Source organism: Colobus angolensis, unplaced genomic scaffold, assembly GCF_000951035.1.
Source record: "Colobus angolensis palliatus isolate OR3802 unplaced genomic scaffold, Cang.pa_1.0 Scaffold11, whole genome shotgun sequence".
NCBI classification, from domain to species: Eukaryota; Metazoa; Chordata; class Mammalia; order Primates; family Cercopithecidae; genus Colobus; species Colobus angolensis.
The window spans coordinates 1,267,920-1,292,950 of record NW_012112030.1 but is presented as its reverse complement, the minus strand read 5'-3'; the positions used below and the strand labels follow the sequence as shown (position 1 = coordinate 1,292,950).

Below are 25,031 nucleotides of genomic sequence, written 5' to 3'. Positions count from 1 at the left end.
TTCCTCTCCATCATTCTAAACCAGTCATAGGGGGGCCGTTCCTCTCCATCATTCTAGACGTAGCCTAGGACTTACCATCTTTTTACAGTGGCCACGTTGTGCTGCTGACTGCAGTGATTTTGAGCAGTTCACAGCCTCTCTGAGCTCAGTCTGCTCTTGTGTATACTGGAGATCGTTGCCCTTAATCACAAGAATACTGAGAGAGCTAAGCGGCCTGATGTGTTGGATGGTGTCCGTCACCTGTGCAGCATGATGAATGCATTAGTAGTAGTTACTAGGCATCTGCTACAGGTTCAGTTTAAAGAGACTGGAAGCTCCCACAGATGCTGCCTTCTATGATTGATCCCAGTCCCCGGAGGGTCATCCGTCAGGGATGGTTAGTGTGGGAGGAGATGGAGGAATGGATCCAGGAGCTGGAGTGTCTGGTCCAAACTTTTGATCAGTTGATGTGCCCTTTGATGTAGCAGAAAGGGGTTCCCTTCAAGAGCAGTGCTGAGGCCAGCAGGCCAGCTTGCCTTCCCCTGCAGTCTCTGGCAGGTATGGTCCAAACTTGTGTGGCTGGGTCTTCTTACTGTGCTTCTTAGTATCTCATGGTGTGTCCTAGTGGTGATTTCCTTAGGTCCTGAGATGTGAAACAGGTACTATCAGATCAGGGCATTAAGAGGACAAGCATTTATTGGATACCTATTATAGACAAGATACAGTATCAGACACTGGGGTTTAAGAGGTAAGAGATGCAGAGCTGGCCTTCAGGAAGTCCAGTGTAGCAGACAGACCTGTAAACAATTTCGGTGATGAGAAAGGGGCCAGGTGCAGATATGTCTATCAGTAAAGCCTGTCCTAGAGCAGGAGTTAGCAAACTGTGGCCTGCAAGCCAAATCCAGCCTACCACCTACTTTTGTAAATAAAATTTTACTAGAATTCAGCTACACTCATTCACTTATGTATTGTTTGTGACTTCTTTTGTGACTCAACATCAGAGTTGAGTAGCTGTGACAGAAACCACGTGACCTGCACTTTACAGAAAAAGTGCTGAGTCCTGTCCTTGACGATGGGTCAGTAGGTAAGAGTTCCAAATAAAAAACGACATGGACTTTAGTCCTTGCAGGCTCTCTGGATTTCTGTATGTACAACTAACACAATTCAGAGGAAGATGAGCTGGGGGATCTGGCTGCGGGGAGCTTTGCAGCCATGTGCGAGGTTTCTGATTGGGAAGCAGATGCCAGCAGGCACGGCAAGTCTCATGAGGCATGGGGGGCTCGGTGAGAGCTGAGAGCCCAGGGGTGCACGCCCACAGCTGCACAGAAGGGCAGAGAGTGGGGACAGAGTCAAGCACGGGGCAGGAGGCTTTGACAACAGAGAGGCTTGTGTGGATTTGAGGCCCTGTTGAGGTGACAAAAGTGATTGAATATGAAGCATCAAAGAAGCGTGCAGCTCTGGAGTTGGGGAGGCCCTCAGAAGTCCTCTAATCCAAGCTCTTGCCTGCACTGGGCAAGGAAGGGAGGTGACTTCCCTAAGCTCACTCAGCTAGTGAATTGGGCAGATCAGGTCTCAGTCCTGTCCCGACCTAAGCCAGGGAGCTCTTCCCTAGTTGTGAACTGAGCCCTCGGACCTTGTGGCCTAGCTCTTTAGGAGAAAGAGCTGGGAAGCTCAAGCTCCATCCCTCACAGCCCCTCTCTTGTAAATTTTCTGTAGCTGTCAGCCTCCTGGTCTTTTTTCCTAGCCTCTTTTATGATTGCCCAGTCTAAAAGCTGTTCGAGGGCAAAGTCTGTGTCTGATCCAGCTCTTTGAGTTCCTCCCTGTTCTTAACGGGGACTCCACAGATGTGCGTAAAAGCACTGAGCATTGAGGCCTGTATCCTGGTCTTCCCAAGCATGCAGATGGGAGGTCTGGGCTTCTCTGGGCCTCTCTTGGTTGGGGTGGGGTACATCCGCTCTGGCTGGTGTCCCTAGAGCTGAGAGGCTCCTCTAAAGGGCTGCGAGGCTGCCACTAGCCCTGGAGGGGCTTTGCAGCTCCCGCATGCAGTTGTCGCATACTTAGTGGCCACCTGCTGAGGCTTTCCTGCAAAACACTTCACCGCCCCTGCACAGAGGGCTTCTTTCAGTGCTGAATGTGTCCCAAGCAGCCCCATTAGCTCGGGGAGGATTCAGTCGGGATGCCATGCATCTTCAGTGATTGACAGAAACACCTCATTTGTTCTGACGTGTTGACGGAAAGGCTGCAGGAGCAGCCAGAGAGGACTCTCCAGCTCAGCCCATCCTTAATCGCCAGGACATGCTCCTCCCAGCCTCTTTCAGGTTTTAAGCAGGCTCTCCTTGGCTTCCTCTAGCCTGCTGGATGGGCCCCAGCCCAAATCCCTCCAGCGAGGCAGGGATGGGTTGGAGACGTGGACGGCTCCTGGGGTGTAGTGGGGCATATGCTGTGAAGTGAGTTGGATGCTATTTGCCCACAGAGTCCCAGATTCATTTGTCATCTGCACAGCAACCCATGGGTTGTCCTGAGTCAGTGACTTAGCCAGTTTAGTGACAGAGCCAGAGAGCAACGTGAGGCCAGAGTTCAAGAGCCTGGGGACACCAGGTGCAGAGAGAGGGGTGGAGGGCAGGGGGAGAGAGAGAGAGCGGCCTTAGGCACTTTCAGGCAAAAGTAACAAAGTTGTAACTCTGGTAGGGCTTATAAACTTCTCAGCCCTCACCCCGTCTTTATCTGGTTTTATTTACAGCAAGATGGAAATTAGTGATTGACAGTAGCTTTGCAAATAAGGATGGAGTGCTATCCAGCTCGGGTTACCAAATGCTGAAACAAAGAGAGCCTCCAGTGCAAACGGTTCCCTAGTGCTGAAGGGAAGTAACACACATGTGCACCTGCCACATATACGCCAGGGAGCGGTGTTTCCCACATCTCTGCACACTGGAGCTTCACAATGGTCCCGTGAAAGGTGTTATTTTTCCTGCTGGTGGACCAGGGCTCAGCCTGGTTAAATAACTACCTAGGTGACACAGATAGGAACTTGGAGGTCAGACAGGTTCCAGAGCCCATTCCTTTGCATTACACAATGCCTCCTCTCAGAACCGTGGGCACATCTTTTCCCTAGAAAAAGGACTATTTAGAAAGATTTTCTAGACCCCTGGTAGGACTGGCCCTCTTTGTGGGCTGAAATGGAGGTCCAGGTAGCATATTAAAAAAAATAAGATGTACTTTTTAATACTGTTAAGTGCACTCTTCTAAAATGTAGCATTGAGTGGTTTTTAGTGTATTCACAAAGTTGTGCAAACAGCATGTAGGCAGCATGATTTGAGGCACTTCAGAAAGGGCCCTGAACCTCCTAGTGGGCCTGATGTCTGCTGTTAGTCACTGGTTTGAGATGAAGTCTTCGAAGCCCCTGGCACAGCAGAGCTGTGTGGGGTCAGATACTCATCAGCCTCCAACACCTTAAAAGGGTCGCTCATCATAGGTTGAAAAGCAGCCGTGTGATAGTCCCCGAGTGAGGGACCCTGGGTTAGACTACGAGCTCCTTGAGGCCGTCCCAAGGACTTCTTTACCTGGAAAGGATGTGGGTTGAGTGACAGGTAAGCCAGGATGAGCATGAGTTTCTGGTACTTGCTCTCTGGACGCCCAGGACATAGACCCATCAGAGTGAGGTCAGAGGCAGGCGGGCGCTCCTGTGGAGAGTTCTGGGAAAAAGCTGGGGGTCATGAGTGAGAAGAAGGACAATGGAAAATGCATTTTTCTCCTGTCTTGTTTACCTGGCCCCATTAAGAGCTGGCTAACATCCTAGAGCTAGTTTCTGGACTGCTTCTCTGATTCTGTCGGTTGTAGGATAAGTGAGAAGAAGTTAGAAGATTGTGCATTTCCAGTTTTCTCTGGTCTCAGAAACATTCATGCAGCTTTCCTGAGCAGGTCCTGTGGGAAGGCCTGTGAAGGATTCTGAGTAGGACGAGCTGGACTTTCCAGCGCAACCACGGAGGATCTCTTTCTGGGCTATGAGTTTAGGAGACATGGATAGTTGCACTCCCCACCAGTAGGTTTCTGACATAAGTGAAAACAACAGAGATTGTTATCCATTGGTTTTGCTTATTCCATCAAACCGTTTAGAGCAGTGGTCCCCAACCTTTTTGGCACCAGGGACTGGTTTCATGGAAGACAATTGTTCCACGGACTGGTGGGTGGGGGGATGGTTTCGGGATGTAACTTCCACCTCAGAGCATCAGGCATTAAATTCTCATAAGGAGCATGCCACCAAGATCCCTCGCATGCACGGTTCACAATAGGGTCAGTGCTCCTGTGAGTTATAATACTGCTGCTGATCCGACAGGAGGTGGCACTCGTGGTGATGCTTGCTCCCCTGCCATTCACCTCCTGCTGTGCGGCCCGGTTCCTAACAGGCCTCAGACTGCCACCAGTTTGGGAACCCCTGGTTTAGAGTGCATCCTCTATTCTAGGTATAGAATGTCCTGTGTACCCTTGGACCCTGTGTTAGGTTTCCAAATGCTTGGGACTTAGTGATGAGCAAAATAAGGACCCAGTCTTTAAGAAATTATTCTTTTATTTGACCTTTAAAAAATACAAATATCCCCAGGAGGGATTCTGCTTGGGCTTATGTGTCATTTACGACCTATGTGGATGACTTTTGTGGATTCCATTCTTGACTGTAGGTTTTGCTTTGGGGCAGTAGAGAGGCCATTAAGTGCTCCCATCTCTCTCTGGCCATTTTCCTGTGAGTTGGCATCCAGGCTAAAGATTGGGGCCATGGCAAGTCCATGTGGTGCCTTTATACCAATTAGAAAAAGGCCTCCCTTCCTCAAGTTGCTTTTTTAATAAAAAATCAATTTTTTTGAAATTACTTAATATACTGATTCTGTTAGATCAAAACACTTTGCCATCTTCCAGAAAATGGTCATAGTAAATATGCTGTTGAATATAAACTTATCTTCTCCATGGTGGTGCCCCCTTGAAATAGCACCTTTGTGCAGTGCATTATGCGCACCACTGCCTGTGGCCACCTTGGTTAGGATAGCAAGTACCAGACTTCAATAAATACTGGCATTCAGCAGCTGGGATGTGTTGCATTTCTCTTTCAGCGGGGAGGTACCTCACCCTGAGTAGGACCTTTGATCTCTTCAAGTTTTAGAACATGAGAAGAGTGGGGGGACCTTTAGGGAAAGAAGACAAGAAGAGATGCAGTTCTATTTAGATGGTGGAAATCTCGGTGACTCTGTGCTGTAGCTCACATCTGGGTTCTCCCAGGAGGCTGGAGCTTTGCAGCCCATCAAAGTACATTTGCAGTAGAATGATTAAGGCTAGTTCTTCATGCTAAGGTGCTGAAAGAATTCCTGCCTTTCTTGAAGTCACAGGATCTTCAGTAGGAGGGGACCTTCATAGTTCAATGCTGTCATTGTATAGGGAAGGAGAAGGCAGAGCCCTGGGGTGGCTCAGGTGTGACGTTGCTAAGGTGCCAAAGATGAGAAGTGGCAGAGCTGGCACCAGGACCTGGTCTCTGTGTCTCCCCTACTGCCCTGGACTGGGGGAAAGCACCTCTGGAAGGGTGTGGGTCCAGATGAGCAGGAAATACTGTGGGCTTCCTTTCTCCAGAGGCCTCTCAGAATGATCAGAATCCTGTCGGCTTGCGGTGTGATGAACCTGCCACGCACAGCAGGTACCCTAAAGACACCTTCCTCCCCAGGCTTCTCTGCAGATGGATTGCTCTGCACATTCGGCTTTTTACTTTCCCCTCTGTTGTCCCTGGTGCCGTAATGGGCTGAGTGTCAAAACAAGTTTTTGGTACTTGGCTGTCTTCATCTCCTAAGACACACATGTTTAGTGAGAGTGACAGTATTCTTGGGCTGATGGTATGGGGGGGTGCTCTTGCCTTTCTTCAGAGGAGCTGGATTTCACAGTGGCTCAAGGCAGCAGTTATGTTTCTTCCTAGGGCGGGGTAAGCCTTACTCGAGTTTCCTGAGAAGGAGTTACACCTTATTCTCCTGATTATTTTTATCGTGATTATTGATTATGAAGTTGTCAGCTGAAAGGGGGCAGGTGCCTCAGGGAAGCCAGTGTCGTCTTGCAGAAAACGCTCTCAGCACCATGGCTATGTGGGGACAGTCCCCGTCACATGAGAGGCACATCCACCTCATCGTTTCCCCTCTGCTTGTGATTTGTCTCCTTTCCCCCGGCCCCTGAGCGATCTCTGGTGTGTGTTCTGGCCTGAGCAAGGGTTAAACAAGCAATTGACTCGGGTGCCACACATGAGGCATCGGGATAGGGCCGAGGGCCTAGAGATAAGGACAGAGAGACCTCAGACGGAATTTTGAACCAGCAGGGGTTGGAGTGGGAAATTCTTCCCTTTGTCATGTTATTGGAGATGATGCCACCCTCATTTTTATTGAAGATTTACCTCTGGCTTTGCTCTGAGTTGGATGTGGGAAGGAGCACAGTGAGCCACAGGGCTGGATCCTTGTCCCCCTGGAGCTGAGAGTTTGGTTGGAGATAAAAGAGTCAGATGTGGAGTGATGCCCAGGGTCAAACACGGCCCTGCCGAGGACAGAAGAGTAATGAGCAGGGAGACTGGTAGGGCTCACTGTGGGAGTCCAGAAAGACTTCTTGGAGGAGGTGTGACTTGGACTGGTGCTGGAGCGGAGGATGGCCTTTGGAAGTGAGCCTTGGAGAGTGCGAACGGCCCCGCTGGATGGGACCCACGGTTTCCATTTGGACTTCCCTCCAGGCTTCTCGACTCCTACTTGCTGCTCGCCTCTTGCACCCGTTCTCTCATTTGCCACCTGTCTTCCATCCGCTCCAAGCCCTCATCCCCTCTGCCTTTTTCCAGCTTTCCCTTCCCCTCCAGGGTCTGTGTTTCTGATTATTCCCCCCAGTTGGAGATCCTTGCATTCTTCTGCATTGAATCTCATTTTGTGATTTCCTGTCCCATATTTTGTAAACTCCCCAGGTCCCTTCTCATTTATATCCCCGTCCTCTCTGGTGCTGTTTGCAGAGCCGCCCAGTTTGTTATCATCTGCAGATTTAATTAGCAGGGCTGATGACCCCTTCTCTTCCAGACCTGCGGTCTCAGGCAGGACGGGTTCCATGTGGTGTGCGCGCCGGGTCACGGCTGTGGAAAAGCGTGTTTGGGCTGCGTAGAGAGGACACGATCCAGACTGGGCTTTTGCCTCATAGAGGGGGAGAAAATGCCCCAGGAGCCAGCTTTTTCTAGGAAAAAAGGGAGGAGGCTAGAAACTCAATTGCACAAACCCCCTTAATTCAAATTCTTCTGGCCGGAAGACACCATCTGCAGAATCTAAGTATTCTTAGCATTGAGCACCTACTATGTGCCAGACATTGTGCTAGGTGTCTTTCTTACATTATTGCTGATATTCATAAGCACTCTATGAGGTCACTATTGCTTCCAGATTCTTATTTTTCTGCTTGATCAGAAAGGAGACTGAGACTCAGAGAGATCATGTTACATATCAGTGTCACACAGGGAGTAAGTGGCAGAGCTGGAATTTTCAGTGGGGTCTCTCTGAGCTCTTCCTTTAGTGCGCCCGTATGACCTTCATCCCCTGGCCTCCAGAACACTCTAAGCTAATGGATTATTATTTTTCTTTATTTTAAAAATGATTTTGATTTTTGTGGGTACATAGTACATGTGTATATTAATGGTGTACATTAGATACCCTGATACAGGCATGTACTTCATAATAATCACATTGTGGACAATGGGGTATCTCTCCCTTCAAACATTTATCCTTTGTGTAACAAACAATCCAATCTGACTGTACTTTTAGTTATTTTAAAATATACAATTAAATTATTATTGACTATAGTTACCCATTGTGCTATTGAATACTATGTCTTATTTTTTCTATTTTGATTTTGTACTCATTAACCATTCCCACTTCCCGCCCACTCCCCTACTATCCTTCCCAGCCTCTGGTAACCATCCTTTTACTCTTAATGGATTGTTTTCGTAGTGCTCTTGGCAGCTGGGCTGATCTGGATATTTTTGAAAGCTCACAAAGTAATCAAATCTACTTTTTTTTTTTTTTAATTATAGTGATAGGTCTTTTTCTGTGTCCCTGATTAGTTCATCAGTATCACATCCAAGATCTAGATTTTAGCTAATTCAAGAGCCTTTATTCATAATTCAAGTTCTTTAAGCTCTACCTTAATATCTCTCAAGGCTAAGTCTGGTGGAGTCAGGGCCATGGGACTTGTGTGATAATTGCTAATCCTGCCTTCTGTGTCAGGTCGGACAGATGTGCAGGACAGCACAGTAATTTTCAACTTCACTTCCCTGAGCCCTAGGGAAGTCTCAGTGGAGCACTGTATATTCCAGGAAGGTTATTTTTTCCTAGGATTTTCTAGTACATCGAAGCGTGTTTGGTGTCTCTCACTTCATCCGTTAAATATGAGTGGTGTTTCCCTGTCATTGTGACAGTCAAAAACCTCATCCATTGCTAAGGACTAGAGTTCTTGGGGTTTGCATGCAAGTGCCACAGAAACCACTCAGAGCCCAAGTTGGGGTTGAGCAAGTGGGACTGTCGTTCTCTGGAACACAACCAGGTAGCTCCTTGAAATATTTGAAGAAAGAGTTCTTTAGCTGAAGAAAGCTTGTGACCAATGTTGTAGAAGATTTTATAGCTTCTTTGTACATGTTCAAAGTCTACACTGCCTCTTTATGTAAGATCTCTGTTATGAAGGATTAATGGCCCCTAGAAGGAAGGCCAGAGCCTGTCTTTAGAAAACTGCCCCTTCTGAAGGTCACAGCCTGGATCTGTGCCACATGGGAGGCTTGCTCCTTCATTCTATTAGATCACAGCCTAGACCAACCCCAGAGCAGATGGACACTCCCTGCTATCACTTGTATTTGTTGGTCTCACTGGAGAATGGGAAGAAGTTTCTAATTTGAGCTCCACTGGAAAAGGAGGAAGGCATTTTCTTAAGGGTTCGTTTTCCTTGACTAGGCGGACTCTCTCATCATCTTTCGTCTTGTTGAAAATGTAATAAACCTGGGTGAAAGTATGGGGTTGATTTGTCAAGGTCACTGTTGCGAGGTGCATTGGCAGCAGCAGCATAGTGGGCAGTACAGCCAGCGCAGGCCAGGCTAGTCTCAGCCCTCTGGATCCCCAGGCTCCACTCGGTTTCAGGCTGGCTGGTCTCCACATGCTGCACATTCCTCTCTGCACCTGTGTTCATCCACTTCTTCTCTTCCAGGCTGCTCACAACGGCATGTGCACTTCCCATCATGCAGTGGTCAAAGTACAGCTCAAGCTTCCTCTCCTCCACAACACGCCCTCTGGCTACTCTAGCCCAGAGTCAGCTCTTTCCAATGGTTTCTTATATCAGTGAGAATGCTTGGCCACATTGGCAGAACATCTAACTCAAACCAGCTCCAACAACAAAGGGAATTTATAATCTCAGGTGATCAGGAAGCCCATAAGCATATCTGGTGAGGCTTGATCCCTCAGCTCCCATGATGTCCCTAAAGATAACCAATTTCTCTATCTTTCTGCTCAACCGTCTGCAGGGTCCACTTCATCTTTTATTTTCTCACTGATCCCCCTTGCTAACCCAGGACTTCCCTTTATGGAGTGAATTGATGGCCACTGTTATCCCCCAGAGTCTGATAGAAGGAGAAAACTGCTTTCCCTAGAAACCCTGGCCATCAAATCCTCACATCTTACTGGTTTTGACCACATTACAAGCATATTCCAGAAGGAGTCATTGTAGCAGAGGGTTGGATATGCTGATTGGCTCAAACTAATTGGGCATACCCTGGATTTGGGGTGGGATCAATTCTGCTAAAAACATATGACTGAGCTCTAGTAGGGGTGTTTCTGTCAGAGCAAAACTTGGCAGCTGTTGATGAGTGAAAGGGAAGATGACAAACAAATGGTCATTCATAGTCGTCTTGTCCCTTTGGACGTTAATTTCCCCATCGTTATCTGTCTCAGATATTATATATCATTTATCTGGTTTCCAAAGAGAATGAAAATGGTGTGATGGCATGATGGTATGGTGGCATGATGGTGTGAATGCATAATGGTGTGATGGCCTGATGGTATGGTGGCATGATGCTGTGGTGGCATGATAGTGTGAATGCATGGTGGTGTGAATGCATGATGGTGTGATGGCATGAATGTGTGAATGCATGATGATGTGAATGCATGATGGGGTGAATGCTTGATGGTGTGAATGCATGATGGTGTGATGGCATGATGGTGTGAATGCATGATGGTGTGATGACGTGATGGTGTGGTGGCATGATGGTGTGAATTCATGATGGTGTGAATGCGTGATGGTGTGATGGCATGATGGTGTGAATGTATGATGATGTGATAGCATGATGGTTTGAATGCGTGATGGTGTGAATGCATGATGGTGGCATGATGGTGTGAATGCATGATGGTGTGAACGCGTGGTGGTGTAATGGCATGATGATGTGATGACATGATGGTGTGGTGACATGCTGGTGTGATGGAATGATGGTGTGAATACATGTGGTTGTGATAGCATGATGGTGTGGTGGCATGATGGTTTATATTTCTTTTATATGCCTTAACTCTTAGCACGTAACTCTTAGCACGTTGGTAAGCACACAGTCGTTGCCCAATAAATACTTGTTGAATTGAACTTTGTTGGCATGATTGAATCATAGGAAAATAGTGTAGAGATTGTTTAAGGGAGAGATGAGTCACTGCTAAGAGAAGGCAGGGGTGCCTCTTTGTGGAGGAGGGGAGTTAATTACTGATAACATAAAGGATTTAGAGAGGTGTCTTGAGGTTGAAAGAAAAGTAGCAAAATCAAGGAATCATGCAAATTTTAAGTCAGGAGAGACATTAGAGATAGGGAAGAAATAGGGATACTTTGGGAGGTAATATGACCAGTTTTTAAATGCCTGGGAATGCTTCTCTCTGAGTGGGATATTTTTAACATGGGCCAAATAAATGAAAGACAGGAAGGGGATACTGGGCATTCTTGCTCAAAGGTTTGATGGCTATTAAATGTAGTGGTGCTCACAGGGTGACCCTGTTATTTACTTGTCTGGGCTGGGACATTTTTGAGAATGCTAAAATCCTAAACTTGATGGGATGATGAGGCAGGAGGAATAAACAGGGACTGTTCCAGGCCAGCCAGGACCTACTGATCATCTGTGGTCTGAGTATCTACTAATGACCAGCTAGGTCACCCCTTTGCCCATTGCTCTCTTGCCTTCCATTCCTCAGGCACTGAAGTGCTCTCCGTGTCCTGGTGGGGGCGAGGGAGAGGCACACCTGTTGCTGAGAGTTAGGATCCACAGCATCTGATTCCACTTGCAGGATGGCAACTGTCCAGAACAATTTCACTGTGATGAACAGGAAAGAGCAGCATTTTCCTTGGATCTTTCCTCACAGTTCATCCGGGATCCTCTGTTTGGGCTGGTTCTGTGTGCTGGAAGCCCAGGCACCAGCCTACTGGCCTTCCTGAGTTTTGGGAGAGGCCCTGTTCTTTCTGCCAGCATCTTCGGGATGTATGGATTGTCATTCTCTCATTTTTGGTAGAAATGTTGCATCTGGCTACTTTCAGCCTGTTACCTTTGAGCATCACAAACTCCCAAGAGAAATGTTCACTTTTATCTTCAACCTCACTTGGTGGTGTTCAGTTACATGCCAGGCGCTCTTGCCTCAGTGGGCTTAGCTATGATTTTTCTCATGTGGGATCCAAGAAGCACGGTGGCATTCCCATAGGGGTCGAGGACACGTGTTTTTTGGCCCGAGGGGCATGGGTATGCCCTGTGCTTTGAGTACCAAGGCAGAGATTTCACAGTGCCTATCCCTGCACTTGTTCTTTAAAAAATCCTTTTATAGACACTTTGTAGTTTACAAAATACCTTCATATGTACAACCTCATTTGATTCTGAAATACCATGAAATTGTTATTCACTTTTTTTTTTTTTTTTTTTGAGACGGAGTCTCACTCTGTCGCCTAGCTGGAGCGCAGTGGCGCAATCTCGGCTCACTGCAAGCTCTGCCTCTCGGGTTTACGCCATTCTCCTGCCTCAGCCTCCCGAGTAGCTGGGACTACAGGCACCCGCCATCTCGCCCGGCTAGTTTTTTGTATTTTTTAGTAGAGACGGGGTTTCACCGTGTAGACCAGGATGGTCTCGATCTCCTGACCTCGTGATCTGCCCGTCTCGGCCTCCCAAAGTGCTGGGATTACAGGCTTGAGCCACCGCGCCCGGCCCGTTATTCACTTTTGAATACTTACTATTAATTAAAAGCTAACAAATATATAACATATTGTTAAGTAAATAATGTTTATTTAACATAAAACATTATAATAAAAATAATGATTTTTTAAAACAAAAAAAGGTACAAGAAGTGTTGCATTGTTTTACATTTTTGCATATCTTTTCCCTCTAACCTTTTTGAGGTATAACTGATGTACAATGAACTGCACATATTTAAAGTATCCAATCTGTTGAGTTTTGACATATGTACAAAACCATCACTGTGAAACCATCGGTGTCTGTAATCAAGATAAGGAACAGAACGGCCACTCTCAAACATTGCCGCAGGTCCTTTTGTAAAGTCTATCCTTCTGTCCTCCAAGTGGTATTATTAATTATTACAATTATTTTCACATTGCCTGTCGATCCCAGAGAGCTTTGGTGGCTTGTTGGAAATGGTGCAGCCGGTAAGTGGCAGAGCTGGGGTCCAAGCCCTGGTCCTCAGGCTCCAGAACCTATGGCCTTCCTGGGGCCTATCTTACATGGTGAGGATTGTTCCACAATTCTTCCACCCGTAGGATTTCTGAAGTACAATAACGCCCAGAGAAGCCTTAGTCACACTCTGTTGCTGACTCCCCATAGGTTGGGTCTTTCAAGGTGCCATGCTGCCTTTGGGGGCCTCTGCAGCTCAGGGGTTGAGTGGAGAGGAGGTTCTTTCACCCTTGATATGTTGGAGGATGTATTAGTCTGTTCTCATGCTGCTATAAAAGACATTATCAGAGACTGGGTAATTTATAAAGAAAAAGAGGTTTAACAGACTCTCAGTTCCACGTGGCTGGGAAGGCCTCACAATCATGGTGGAAGGTGAAAGGCGTGTGTTTACATGGCAGCGGACAAGAGAGAATTGAGAACCGAATGAAAGGGGTTTCCCCTCACTGTCTCTACTAAAAAAAAAAAAACAAACAAAAAATTAGCTGGGTGTGGTGGTGGGTGCTTGTAATCCCAGCTACTCAGGAGGCTGAGGCAGGAGGATCGCTTGAACCTGGGAGGTGGAGGTTGCAGTGAGCCAAGGTTGCACCATTGCACTCCAGCCTGGGCAACAAGAGTGAAACTTTGTCTCAAAAAAAAAAAAAAAAAAGAAAGAAAGAAAGGGGTTTTCCCTTATAAAACCATCAGATCTGTGAGCTTATTCACTACCATGAGAACAGGATGGGGGAACCGCTCCCAAGATTCAGTTACCTCCCACCAGGTCCCTCCCGCAGCACGTGGGAATTATGGGAGCTATGATTCAAGATGAGATTTGGGCGGGGACAGAGTCAGACCATATCAGAGGGTTTGACTCCTCAGTCTCCCTGGGCTCCCCTCACTGCTTCCTCTTCACCTGGGCTCTGAGGAGTTGTTCCTGGGCTGCCTCTGGCTGGAGTGCAATGGTGTGTGATACACAGAGTGGAGACTGGTGATAGGTCTAGAGATCGCCCCTTCTGGGTGTCTGCCCAGGTTGGCACCCAGACATACAATAAAAGTGGCTGAGTTTTCATGTCCATAGGACCCTGGGTTGTCCCCCGTCGTTGGTTGGGAACCAGGTGAAGTCGTTTCCGTAAGAAGGAAGGGTCCTGCTGCTGGTCTTGGTCGGTCTCTGGGATGGGGCTTGGTGGGCATTTGGCTCTGTCTTCTGCCTTTGCTGATTTTTGGCCACCTTCACCTTGGCCTATGCAGGACAGGGTTGGAGAGGAGATTCCAGTGCTCTCATCCAGGAGCTCCCAGGAGAGCAAATTTCCATCTTTCCTTCCCTAGGCAGGAAGTTCTTCCCTGTGCTTAATCCCAAATTACTGTGTCTCAGGAGGACCAGGCAGAGTTTGCCTCCGATCAGAGGCTGGACGTTCTTGAGAACCAAAGGGCAGTTAAAGCTTTGGTGTTCACGATGACACAGGTAGACTATGGTGTTCCTCAAATGGAGCAGATGGGAGGCCTGTCTCAGACGAATTCCTGCTCTTGTTTCAAAAGCCCTCTGTCTGAAGGCTACACCTCCCCCTCCTCCTTTGCCGGTGGTGGTGGCTGCCCTGGCCACCGTCTCAGCACTACTGTCTTCCAGCAGCGTGAGCTTCAATCGTGATGATCTGAGAGTGTGGGGCTCCCAGCAGGTGGGATTGGGGCACTGGTGATGCCTTAGGGGAGTCCAAGGAAGTCCGTCTCCTCTCTGCCTCTCCATCACCTACAGGCTCATCCCCCCATCCTTCCTCACAGCGCCATTCCCAGGCCTCGATGTGCTGCAGCTGATGTTCTCGCCTCACAGCAGGGCCCGGGACCAGAGTACACTCAGGCCCCTTGGGTCAGCATGGAGGTGGCTTGGCAGGGCTGTGGGGAAGGAGGCCTGAGGAGTATCAGTTTCCAGTGTTTGGCTGGGGCTGCCTCCCGCTCACTCCTGTCTCTCTAGAGAGAGGACGTGGTCTTGTTTATCCACATGCAAGCTTTGGATAACAACAAGACATAAACAATGAGGATAACTTCACCGGGAGCATGGCCTGCCATCCCTGCTAGGGGCCTGGAGTGCTGAAGAGAGGTGGCTCGGGGTGACAGCCCCTTCTTTCCCTCACTCCCTAGCCGATTCCTCCTTCTCCTGCCTCCCTAATTTCTTGTGAAGGGAGGGGCTGCAGGACTGCCGTGGATGGTTGGCAGCCCTGCGGTATGGCAGGGTGGGGTGAATGCTGGTGCCAGGAGACCTGGATCTGCTGGTAATTAGCTGCATGTCTATGCTTATGAAGCACGGCCTCTTGGGCTGCAGGCCTTCCTTTGTTACTGGAGAAAGAGATGTTCGGTGTGCTTGGAGGTGTTTCCAACTCTAGAGTCCTGTAGCCAAATCAGTTCACCATTCTGAAATTCCTGTGTGTCCTTAAGCTGGCCTTGCCTTGAACTGTCAGCATGGGGTGTTGACTGGCACCGTGGCAGTCAAATGCTTGCTGAGTGAAGACATCAAAGACTGACATTTGAAGCCTTGTCTATTTTCCAGAGTATTCCTAATTCTTCTCCTTAATGCTACAACACCCCCAGAAGCCTATGAGACAGAAAAGTTTCAGATATATCCAGTTCAGGTTGTGTTTTGTGAGCATGAGTGAGGCTGTGTCCATTCCTTTGGCCTCTAGGAAGGGGAACGGCGGTCTGCAAATGCAGTGAGCACCTGGGGCTACCAAGAGGATGGAGAGGCCCTCCACGATCTTTAGATGGTTCCTGGTCAGGTGGAAACTTGAGTAACTTTAGCTGTCAATATGAGAGAAACATTCAAAATTGATACTTAAGGGTAATTGAATTATTTTCTCAAAACTGAATTAGATTTAAATTCTGTTGGCCAAAGGTCACCAATTACTCTGTGGGCTGTGGTAGCCAATTTTTAGAAATCGGTCACAGGATCCAAATGGAATCCACTAGGAAAACAGTATATGTGTACTGAAGTTGCCAGAAATATTTATTGAGCACTTACTATATGTCAGGTACTGTAGTGGCTGCTGAGGACAAAGCAAACAACAAGACAGACTCATTCTTCGTCCTCATGGAGCTACAGTAGACGGGTATGAGATGCCTAATGACACAGTGACTGTGATAGTGGGTCCGTGCTATGAAGGAGAAAGACAAGGAATTGTACAAGCCAGAGGAAGGGACCAAGTGTAATCCACGGCTCAGGAAGAGCCTCCCTGAGGAAGGAATTTTTAAGCTGAGACCCAAACAGGAGTTGGGTGGGATAGGGGATGATGAGAGCTTTGCAATGGAGGGGGATAGAGTGTGAGGAGGTGCCAGGGTGGGAAGCTGGTGGAACAGTCAGATGACAGTGAGAAGGGCTGGGTGCTGGAGCCTGGGGAGGAGGGTGAGAGGGGCTGGTACCTTAGACCATGTGCAAATCATCAGGCTTGCTGTTGAGTTAACTTTAGAGAGGAAGGGGGGTAGGGAGGGAGCGAGACGTCAGCAGACTGGGTAGGGCACAGGTTCAAGATGGGACCTGACTTAGCCTCTTTGTGAGCTCAGTTCTCTACCAGTTTACTTAGTGGAGGACAAGTCTGGGAAACCAGTGGACATCATGAGTTAAAAGAAATGGACAGGTCAGATGTGGTGACTCATGCCTGTAATTCTGGCACTTTGGGAGGCCAAGGCAGGTGGATCACTTGAGTCCAAGAATTTGAGACCAGCCTGGGGAAAAACGGCAAAACCCCATCTCTTTTTTTTTTTTTTTTTTTTGAGACGGAGTCTTGCTCTGCCGCCCAGACTGGAGTGCAGTGGTGGGATCTCGGCTCACTGCAAGCTCCGCCTCCCGGGTTCCCGCCATTCTCCTGCCTCAGCCTCCCGAGTAGCTGGGACTACAGGCGCCTGCCAAATCGCCCGGCTAGTTTTTTTTTTGTATTTTTTAGTAGAGATGGGGTTTCACCGTGTTAGCCAGGATGGTCTTGATCTCCTGACCTCGTGATCCGCCCGTCTCGGCCTCCCAAAGTGCTGGGATTACAGGCTTGAGCCACCGCGCCCGGCCGTGGCAAAACCCCATCTCTAAAAAAATATTTAAAAATTAGCTGGGTATGGTGGTGCACACCTGTAGTCCGAGCTTCTTGGGAGGCTGAGGTGGGAGGATTGCTTGAGCCTGGGAGGCAGTTGCAGTGAACCAAGATCGTGCCATTGCACTCCAGCCTGGGAGACAAAGCAAGACCCCATCTTGGGGAAAAGAAAAAAAAGAGAGATTGACCAGTAAACTCAGAAGTCAGGCTCTGACTGAGGAGTATTCGTTTCCTTTGGCCACAGTACTCACACCATCTTCGGGTAACTCTCCCTAATACCAAGAACTCGAGAAGCAGGATTTGTAGGGCTTTATGAAAATGGAGTCACAGTGAAAGGATTGCATAGGTTTTTGAGACATTTCAACTGAGTTAGAGACATTTCCTGCTCTGTTATATATTTCACATTTCTTGCCCCTGGAAAAATTACCTGCCTTAGACTGATAGGCCTGGGCCTTCCTACAGAAATATCTGTGCCCTGGTTCTCCCTTCTCTGATGACAAGGACCAAATTATGTGTTACAGCTCATTTTACATGAACTGCAAGTTTTAGTTGCCTGTTGGGATTTGGGAGCCCCTCCAGTCATATTGATTACTTATTTGTAACATCTTCTTTAGGAACGGGTTATATCCTCTGATGGCTAGTCTCTTAATGTGTTAAATTTCCTGTCGATTTCAGCAAGTTATATTTTCTGACTTTGTCCCCAAATTCTGGAGGTGCACTCTATTTTGAACCTGTGATTTCCTTTAGGACATGTGGGACATTTTGAAAATCTTGTAGATAATTTTAAAAGTGCAAGGCAATAAAGGAACCAGGATTACTCGTTCACAATTTTAATCTAATGGGAACTGGTTTTCCCCAGTGAGGACCTGCTGTGTGTGCAGCCTCGTGGTAGGTGCTTGAAGAATACAAAAGAAGTTTCAGTTACTGTCCTGCCGTCAAGAAGCAGTCATTTTACTGGGGTCGAGCTAATTGCTATAGTAATGCCTGATGTTTCTCCACATTTCAGGAACACTAGCAGGGCTTCACCTACTTCATGTGCAATTCTCACAACAGTCATGCAACATTTTTCATGCTCCTTATTCAGATAAAGAAAGTGAGCTCATTTGGTTAAGTGACTTGCCTAAGCTCCCACAGCTGCAAAATTCCGGAGGCAAATCATTTTTTTTCTTAATAATTGAGACGTAGGTCGCCCTTTATTTTCAGGTGGTGAAGATTCTAGAATTAGTAGGAAACATTGATTCTATTTGAATCTCTAAACTGTGAGGGAAGCTATACACCTCGATAGTTTTTGTTCCCTTTCTGATCTTGTTCCATAATTTATTTTGGTTGTTTTCAGTATTTTGCTGTTAGGAATAATGCTGTCACAAATATAATTTCTCCTTTTATTTTTAGTTGATACAACTGTACATGCTTACGGGATACAGAGTGATATTTTGATACATGTATGCAATGTGTAATGATTAAATCAGAGTAGTTAGCGTATCTGTCACCCCAACATAGAATTTCTTTGTGTTGTAAACATTCACAATCCTCTCTTCTTTTTGGAAACATACAATAATATTAATCCTATTCACCCTGCAGTTCTGCAGAACACTAGAAGGTATTCCTCCCATCTGGCTTAACTTTGGATCCATTAACCAGCCTCTCCCCATCCTCCCCTCCCCACATTTTCTGCAGCCCCTAATAATCACAGTTCTATGTTTTACTTCCATAAGCTCAAATATTCTTTAGTTTCCACATATGAGTGAGAACGTGGTGTTTGTCTTTCTGTGTCTGGCCTATTTCACATAACATCATGTCCTCCAGGCTCATCCATGTTGCTGTGAATAATAGGGTATCATTCTTTTTATGGCTGAATATGATTCCAGTGCATATAGATATAACATCCATTCCTCTCTTGATGGACATTTAGGTTGATTCAACAAATAATCTAATTAAAACCTGGGCAAAGCATCTAAATAGACACTTCACAAAAGAAGACATAGAAATAGACAATTGGTGTATGAAAAAAATGCTTAACATCACTAATCGTCGAGGAATGCAAGTCAGAATCACCATGAGATATCATCTCACCCCAGTTAGAATGGCTATTATAAAAAAGACAAAAAAATAAAGGCTGGCAAGAATGCAGTGAAAGGGAACTCTCAGGTACTGCTGGTGGGAAGGTAAATTGGTATAGCCACTATGGAAAGCAGAATGGAGGTCCCTCAAAAACGAAAAATGGAACTGGCACATGACCTAGCAATCCCATTCCTGGGTATGCATCCAAAGGAAAAGAAATCAGTATATCGAGGGGATACCTGCACCCCCATGTTTATTGCAGGACTATTCACAATAACTAAGGATTCAGATCTTATTCTGTCCGACTTGGAAGCTCCAAGCTCTTCCACTCCCCTACTGTGCCTAAAAGAACCCCCACCCACAAACAGAGCTGAATGGATGTCAGAGTGGGCTAGGGGACAAGGGAAATTTTTTTTTTAAGTCAATACATGTTAACCTTCAGGTTTAGATTCCTGGGTGATGCATTCGGTAATGGTTGTGCTCCCGAGCTGTCAAGGATTTATTTTTTTCTTTGGAGACACGGCCAGTCACACCAGCTAATATTTCACATTGGTGGGTATGTTTTCCTTTTTATGAGAAGGTAACAATATGGCATAGCATGAAGGGAGCATGAGTAGATCCACAAAACTGCATTCCTGCTTTTATTGTCATTTAAAACGAGTTCCTTTTGAGGAGAGTGGAGATGCATGCTTTGCTGGAGGAAGTTAACAACCCCATCCTGGGAAACGATTTTGCATTGGTTAGTGTAAGATTAGGCTGCAATGGATAGAGCCTCTAAAATCACCGTGGATAGGCCGGGCGCGGTGGCTCAAACCTGTAATCCCAGCACTTTGGGAGGCCGAGACGGGCGGATCACGAGGTCAGGAGATCGAGACCATCCTGGCTAACACTGTGAAACCCCGTCTTTACTAAAAAATACAAAAAACTAGCCGGGCGAGGTGGCGGGCTCCTGTAGTCCCAGCTACTCGGGAGGCTGAGGCAGGAGAATGGCGTAAATCCGGGAGGCGGAGCTTGCAGTGAGCTGAGATCCGGCCACTGCACTCCAGCCTGGGCGACAGAGCGAGACTCCGTCTCAAAATAAAATAAATAAATAAATAAATAAATAAATAAATCACTGTGGATAAACAAGGTAAAATTCTGTCTTTCACATAAAAATCTACAGGCAGCCCAGGGCTGCTGTGATACTCCCTAGAGCCAGACTCAGTTTCTTTCTTGACACTTCGCTGTTTCTGGCCCGGACTTTAACCTTAAGGTCTAAAATGTCCGTGTCCATTTTCCAGGCAGCAGGTTAAGGGATGGAAGAAAACGAAGGGGCAGAAAGCACCTACTTGCTGTTTTTGAAGAAGGTTACCAGATACTTCCACCTCATGACATTGGCCAGAAATACTGTTTATGGAAACATCTCATGGCAAGGGAGATGTGGTCTTAATGCTGGACGGCCACGTGCTTTGTTAAAAGTGAAGAACATGAGAACGGCTGTCGGGACAGCTAGCAGTCTGCCACCAAGGTCTTGGAATTTGACCCTTGCCCTCCCAACCCTACCTCAAACTTTGAACATCTGCACCCACTTAATGGACATTTGTTACATACTTGAGCAACCAACCCTAAAGAAAGTTAAAACAGCATTCATCACAATATGAAAATAAAGACAAAGGGTAATATGTTAACATTCGTAATAGTCATGATCTCCTCTTAGCGAGAGGGATGATGCTGTTTGCCATCTTTCACCAAAAGCATAATTTCTGGGGCTGTGACGGAGAGCTGGGCCTGCAGGTCAGCTTCACAGATGGTTTCTTTTCTTTCCCCTTATTTTCACTTAATTGGAAAAGCTTAAATTACACAGTTAGAAGTAGCAGCAAGTGATTGATGATTCTGTCCAGTAGTCCTGCGTAACCAAAGATAAAACTGGGGAGGTTTCTCACTGAAGGCCACTTTCAGTATTTTGTCAGAACCATGTCACACTTGGGATTGGGAAGGTTTCATCTTAGGGCTGCCACATGGGTTCCTTATCGACCCTTGGATTTGATTTTAGCCTAAACAGATGACTTCGTGTTGTGTTACAGTCCTTGGGTATGTTTCTTAATTATCCTGAGTGACTATGTCATGTCTGAAAACTATTTTTATTGCACTATCTGTGTAACTTTGAGCAAATCATTTACATTTTCCCTGCCTTGGTTTCCTCAACTGTAGAATAGAGATAGTGGTGGTAGTACTGGCCTTACAGCATAGTTGTGAATATTGTGTGAGCTAATGCACGTGATCACCTAACTCAGTTCTGGCGCATAATACACAATCAATATGCATTGTGGTGATTGTTATTTTCAGTATTTTCAAACTCGAGACTCTCCAAGCCGTTTGTACCATAGTCCGATCTCCTTGTGAAATCTTGGTTTATTCTTCATTTTTCTGCCTTGTAAGTCATGAGCTTCCTTTCTCAAAGTGAGGTTTGGTTCTGGACGTTTGAATTACTGCACATATTTTGGAGCTGCCATTGAAAAATAATAGAGATAGTTTTCACTTGCATTCATGAGTGCCATAAAATATCTTTTTATTTTGTTCATCATTTCAAAAACACATGTGAGCACCTCCATAGACCGTGTTCTTGAGTGGGGGAAGTAGTCTTCTATTTGCCATCTGTCTCTCTGCCAGGCAAACTGAAAATGCAGACAGTCGGAGCCTGTGAGTTAAAGATTTTCTATATAGTCTTCAACACTAAACCAAGATCAGAGGGCGTACTTAATGAAGGATTGTGCTATCAGCTTGTTCTTTCTCTCTGAACACAGTGAAGGAGTTTAAACACAACGCTTGTGCTTAATTTTGCAGGTAGTTTTAGAAACTTCTCACCAATAATGAGACTTTTACCAGTTTTTCCTACTTGGTTTTGGTCCTCTTTTGGTCCTCTTTAGTTTTTTAGTGACAAAATTAATTAAATTCATGTCAGAAAGTAAAGAGTTTTTCCCGTGTGTGTGCTTGTTCTGAAAAAAAAAAGTATTTATTTGAAGATGAGGTGCCTTCCTCTCATAATCTGACACCTATTTGTAGCAGACATGGTGACAAGGGCCAGATGAATTGCTGGGTCAATAAAACCTGACTTTCAAATACTCGTCACTGCATTTTCTGTCCTTATTTTTCATTTTTTGAGAGAAATCAACACACAACACAATCACCTATTCTGAGACATAGATTCATGTTCTGTATTCATATAGGAGCCCTGTTTATGATATTGTTTTGCGTTGTACCATCGTCATTATGATTTACAGTATTACTTCTAGGCTCTAGTAGATCACTTTTGTGGTTTGGGGCTATAACAGCGTGATAGCACAACAAAAATACAAACTTGAACAATAAACAATAAAAACTGTGAATGGAGTCAAGTTGCAGGCCATTCACTGAATGTGAGCAGAGGAAAACCAACCACTTGTTATTAAGAGTGTAACGAGATTTCCATGAAAATCATGATTGCTTATATTTCAAATCTGTGACCAAAATTGTTTTAACTTGTTTTTTTTTTTTTTTTTTTCCTCTGAAGCTACCAAACTTCCAGGGGCCACACTTTGGGAACACTATCCTCCTGTTTTCGATGAGAGCATTTTTGGAATAGACTGATGCACGGGGTACAGGTGGGAAGGGACTGGTCTCTGGTGAATTTTAAAGAGAACGAAAATGAGAAACTGAAGAACAACGGGTTAGGCTTCTTGTGTGGAACAGTTGGAGAACCAGGAATTTAAGCTATGTACTTACAAGTGTTTCCATTTGTTCTTCCTTTGTACCTTGCAGAATAAAAGCCAGGGATCCATCTTTGTCCGGATACACGCCCCGTGGCAGGTGCTGGCCAGAGAGGCAGAATTCTTGAAGATCAAAGTTCCTACCAAGAAAGTATGAGCATGTTTCTCCTGGGTTGTGGGCCTCCTGAGGGCTGGATGGATGCAGATAGTCTGGGATAGGGCCAGGCGGGATGTGGGTTTTGTGGAATTGAAATCACACTTGCCTCCCCAGCGACCCATGATATGGGGGGAACGGGGAAGAGTTGGGGTGGCGAGAGAGATCCTCCCACCTCAGAGCACTGGCTGGGTTTGCTCCACGAGAAACAACACATTGTCCCTGTCCGTGTTCTTCATTTTTCTGTTTCACCTCCTTTCTCTCTTTTCTCAGGGTCCTAGTACAGTCAGACATTTCTTTAGTGAGCAGGGTAATAAGAGAAGGCCGCAAGCCATGCTAACTGCATCAGCAGCGTGCAGGGGAAACAGCAGCAGATTTGCTGTGGAGATTCTGGTTATGATTCCGCCACTAAATATTGTGTGGTGGTGGGTTTCACTTATCTCTTCTGTAAATCAGAAGGTTCTTAATCAGGTGAATTGATTAACATCACCTGGTAAGTGTTTTCAAAATGTTCATGCCAGTGTCCCATCTCTGGGAATTTGAGCTACTTGGTTGGTATGGAATGAAGTTCTCATCGGTGTTAGGCAAAAAATCTGCAGGAGGTTCTGATGCACATCTGGATTGACAGCCACACAGTTTAGATGATGTTTGAGGTAGTTTTTTTTTTTTTTTTTTTAAATCCAGGAGAGCCTATACATAATTTAAAAATCTACCCGGAGGCCAGGCACAGTGGCTCACACCTGTAATCCCAGCACTTTGTTGGGGGGAGAAGTGGAAGGATCTCTTGAGGTCAGAAGTTTGAGACCAGCCTGGGCACCATAGCAATTTTAGAGGAAAGGAGTGGCTATTGACCTTGACCATCTGTGACGCCTCTTCGGGAAGGTCCTGTGGCAGATGGTACTCTACTTTAACCATGGGTGAACTGTGGGTGGTCTCTCTTTCTTTCCCTCCACCCCCTCTTCTGTCTCTCTCATATACACCACACATACACACACACACACCCCTCTCCGTAGTGTAGTTGTGTAAGTGGTGACTTACCACGGCAAAGATCATCTTGCTCATTGTAACTACCATCATGATAGTTTTCATGCTTCCCACTGTGAACAGAATTCTGTATTTGTTGCCTTCTGTACCACCACTGTGATCACCTGCCCCCTCATCACCATGCTCACTCTCAGTGCCGTCATTATAGTCAGCAACACCATTCCGATTTACATTGTGGGCTAACACCATTTTCACCACCAACAGATCTGCTATCTCCATCAAAAATCACTCATCAAATACCAGCATGTGACTGATACCGTCAGGAGTCCCCTGCTTGAGAAGAATAAAGTCTATGGGTTCTGTTCTTATAGATTTATTACAATGGACAATAACTCCATGGCAGGTGGACAAATGCTTATTAAACAATGAACAAACACAAACATGAATATTAGCTACAAACATTTTGCCAACAAAAGGTGATTTTTGGTGGCGGGAGTGCTGGTCACATGCCTAAAGTGTCTTAGTTTCACAAGGACCACGCTGTGTCTTTCCCCTTCAGTTGCACTGCTGTGTGTTTTGTCTCCTGGTTTCAGTCCTCTCAGTCTTAATACCACCGCCCTCAAATGCAGGCACCATCTTTGTTTTGGATCTCCGTTCCTCCTTAACTAATGTTCTCTGCATTTCCTGGCAACATGACACTAGTTTCAGCTTTGGGTGGAGGCGTCTGCTTCCTGCTGGTGGGGTCCTGTTTTGGCCAACCCTATCACTCCTCTTTCTTCTGTCTTCCTTCTAACTCCAGTATATTCTTCTCCTTTCTGTCTGGTTTATCTGAATGTGTAATGTTCTCTTAACCTCATTCTATTTGTGTCTTGTTTCCTATGTTTTAATCTCTGCTGCTGATCCTTGGAAAGGAGGTGAGCAAAACTAATGCCCATGTTATGATTTCTATCCCCCAGGGTAATTCTTTTAGGGGAAACCTAGAGACATAGGAAAAGCGTGTCCTTTTTTACCCTCCCCTCGCTTATTTTCCTTCTTTGCTTTCCTTCCCATCCTTCTACTCTCATGCTTTTCCTTCTCTTCTCTCTTCCTTCCACCCCCTCTTCTGATGCCTCCTCCTAGCCTCCCTCTCTGTTCTTTGCACATGCTATGACACCTCCACATCTCTCTCTCTTTTGTTTTTTTTTTTTTTTTGAGATGGAGTCTTGCTCTGTCGCCCAGGCTGGAGTGCAGTGGTGCGATCTCAGCTCACTGCAATCTCCGTCCCCCAGGTTCAAGCAATTCTCCTGCCTCAACCTCCTGAGTAACTGGGATTACAGGTGTACATCGCCACGCCCAGCTAATTTTTGTATTTTCAGTAGAGACAGGGTTTCTCC

The 25,031-nt window shown here is 46.3% G+C and overlaps 1 protein-coding gene across 1 annotated transcript in view; it reads left to right on the top strand.

Moving 5' to 3' along the window:
- Positions 1-25,031, top strand: part of ANO2 (anoctamin 2, calcium activated chloride channel) — a 372,967-nt gene that overhangs the window by 47,789 nt on the left and 300,147 nt on the right. Inside the window, exons 2-3 of the mRNA XM_011955293.1 lie at positions 22,573-22,671; positions 23,274-23,276. Coding sequence (XP_011810683.1) covers positions 22,573-22,671; positions 23,274-23,276 — 102 coding nt within the window. The remainder of the gene's footprint in view (positions 1-22,572; positions 22,672-23,273; positions 23,277-25,031) is intronic.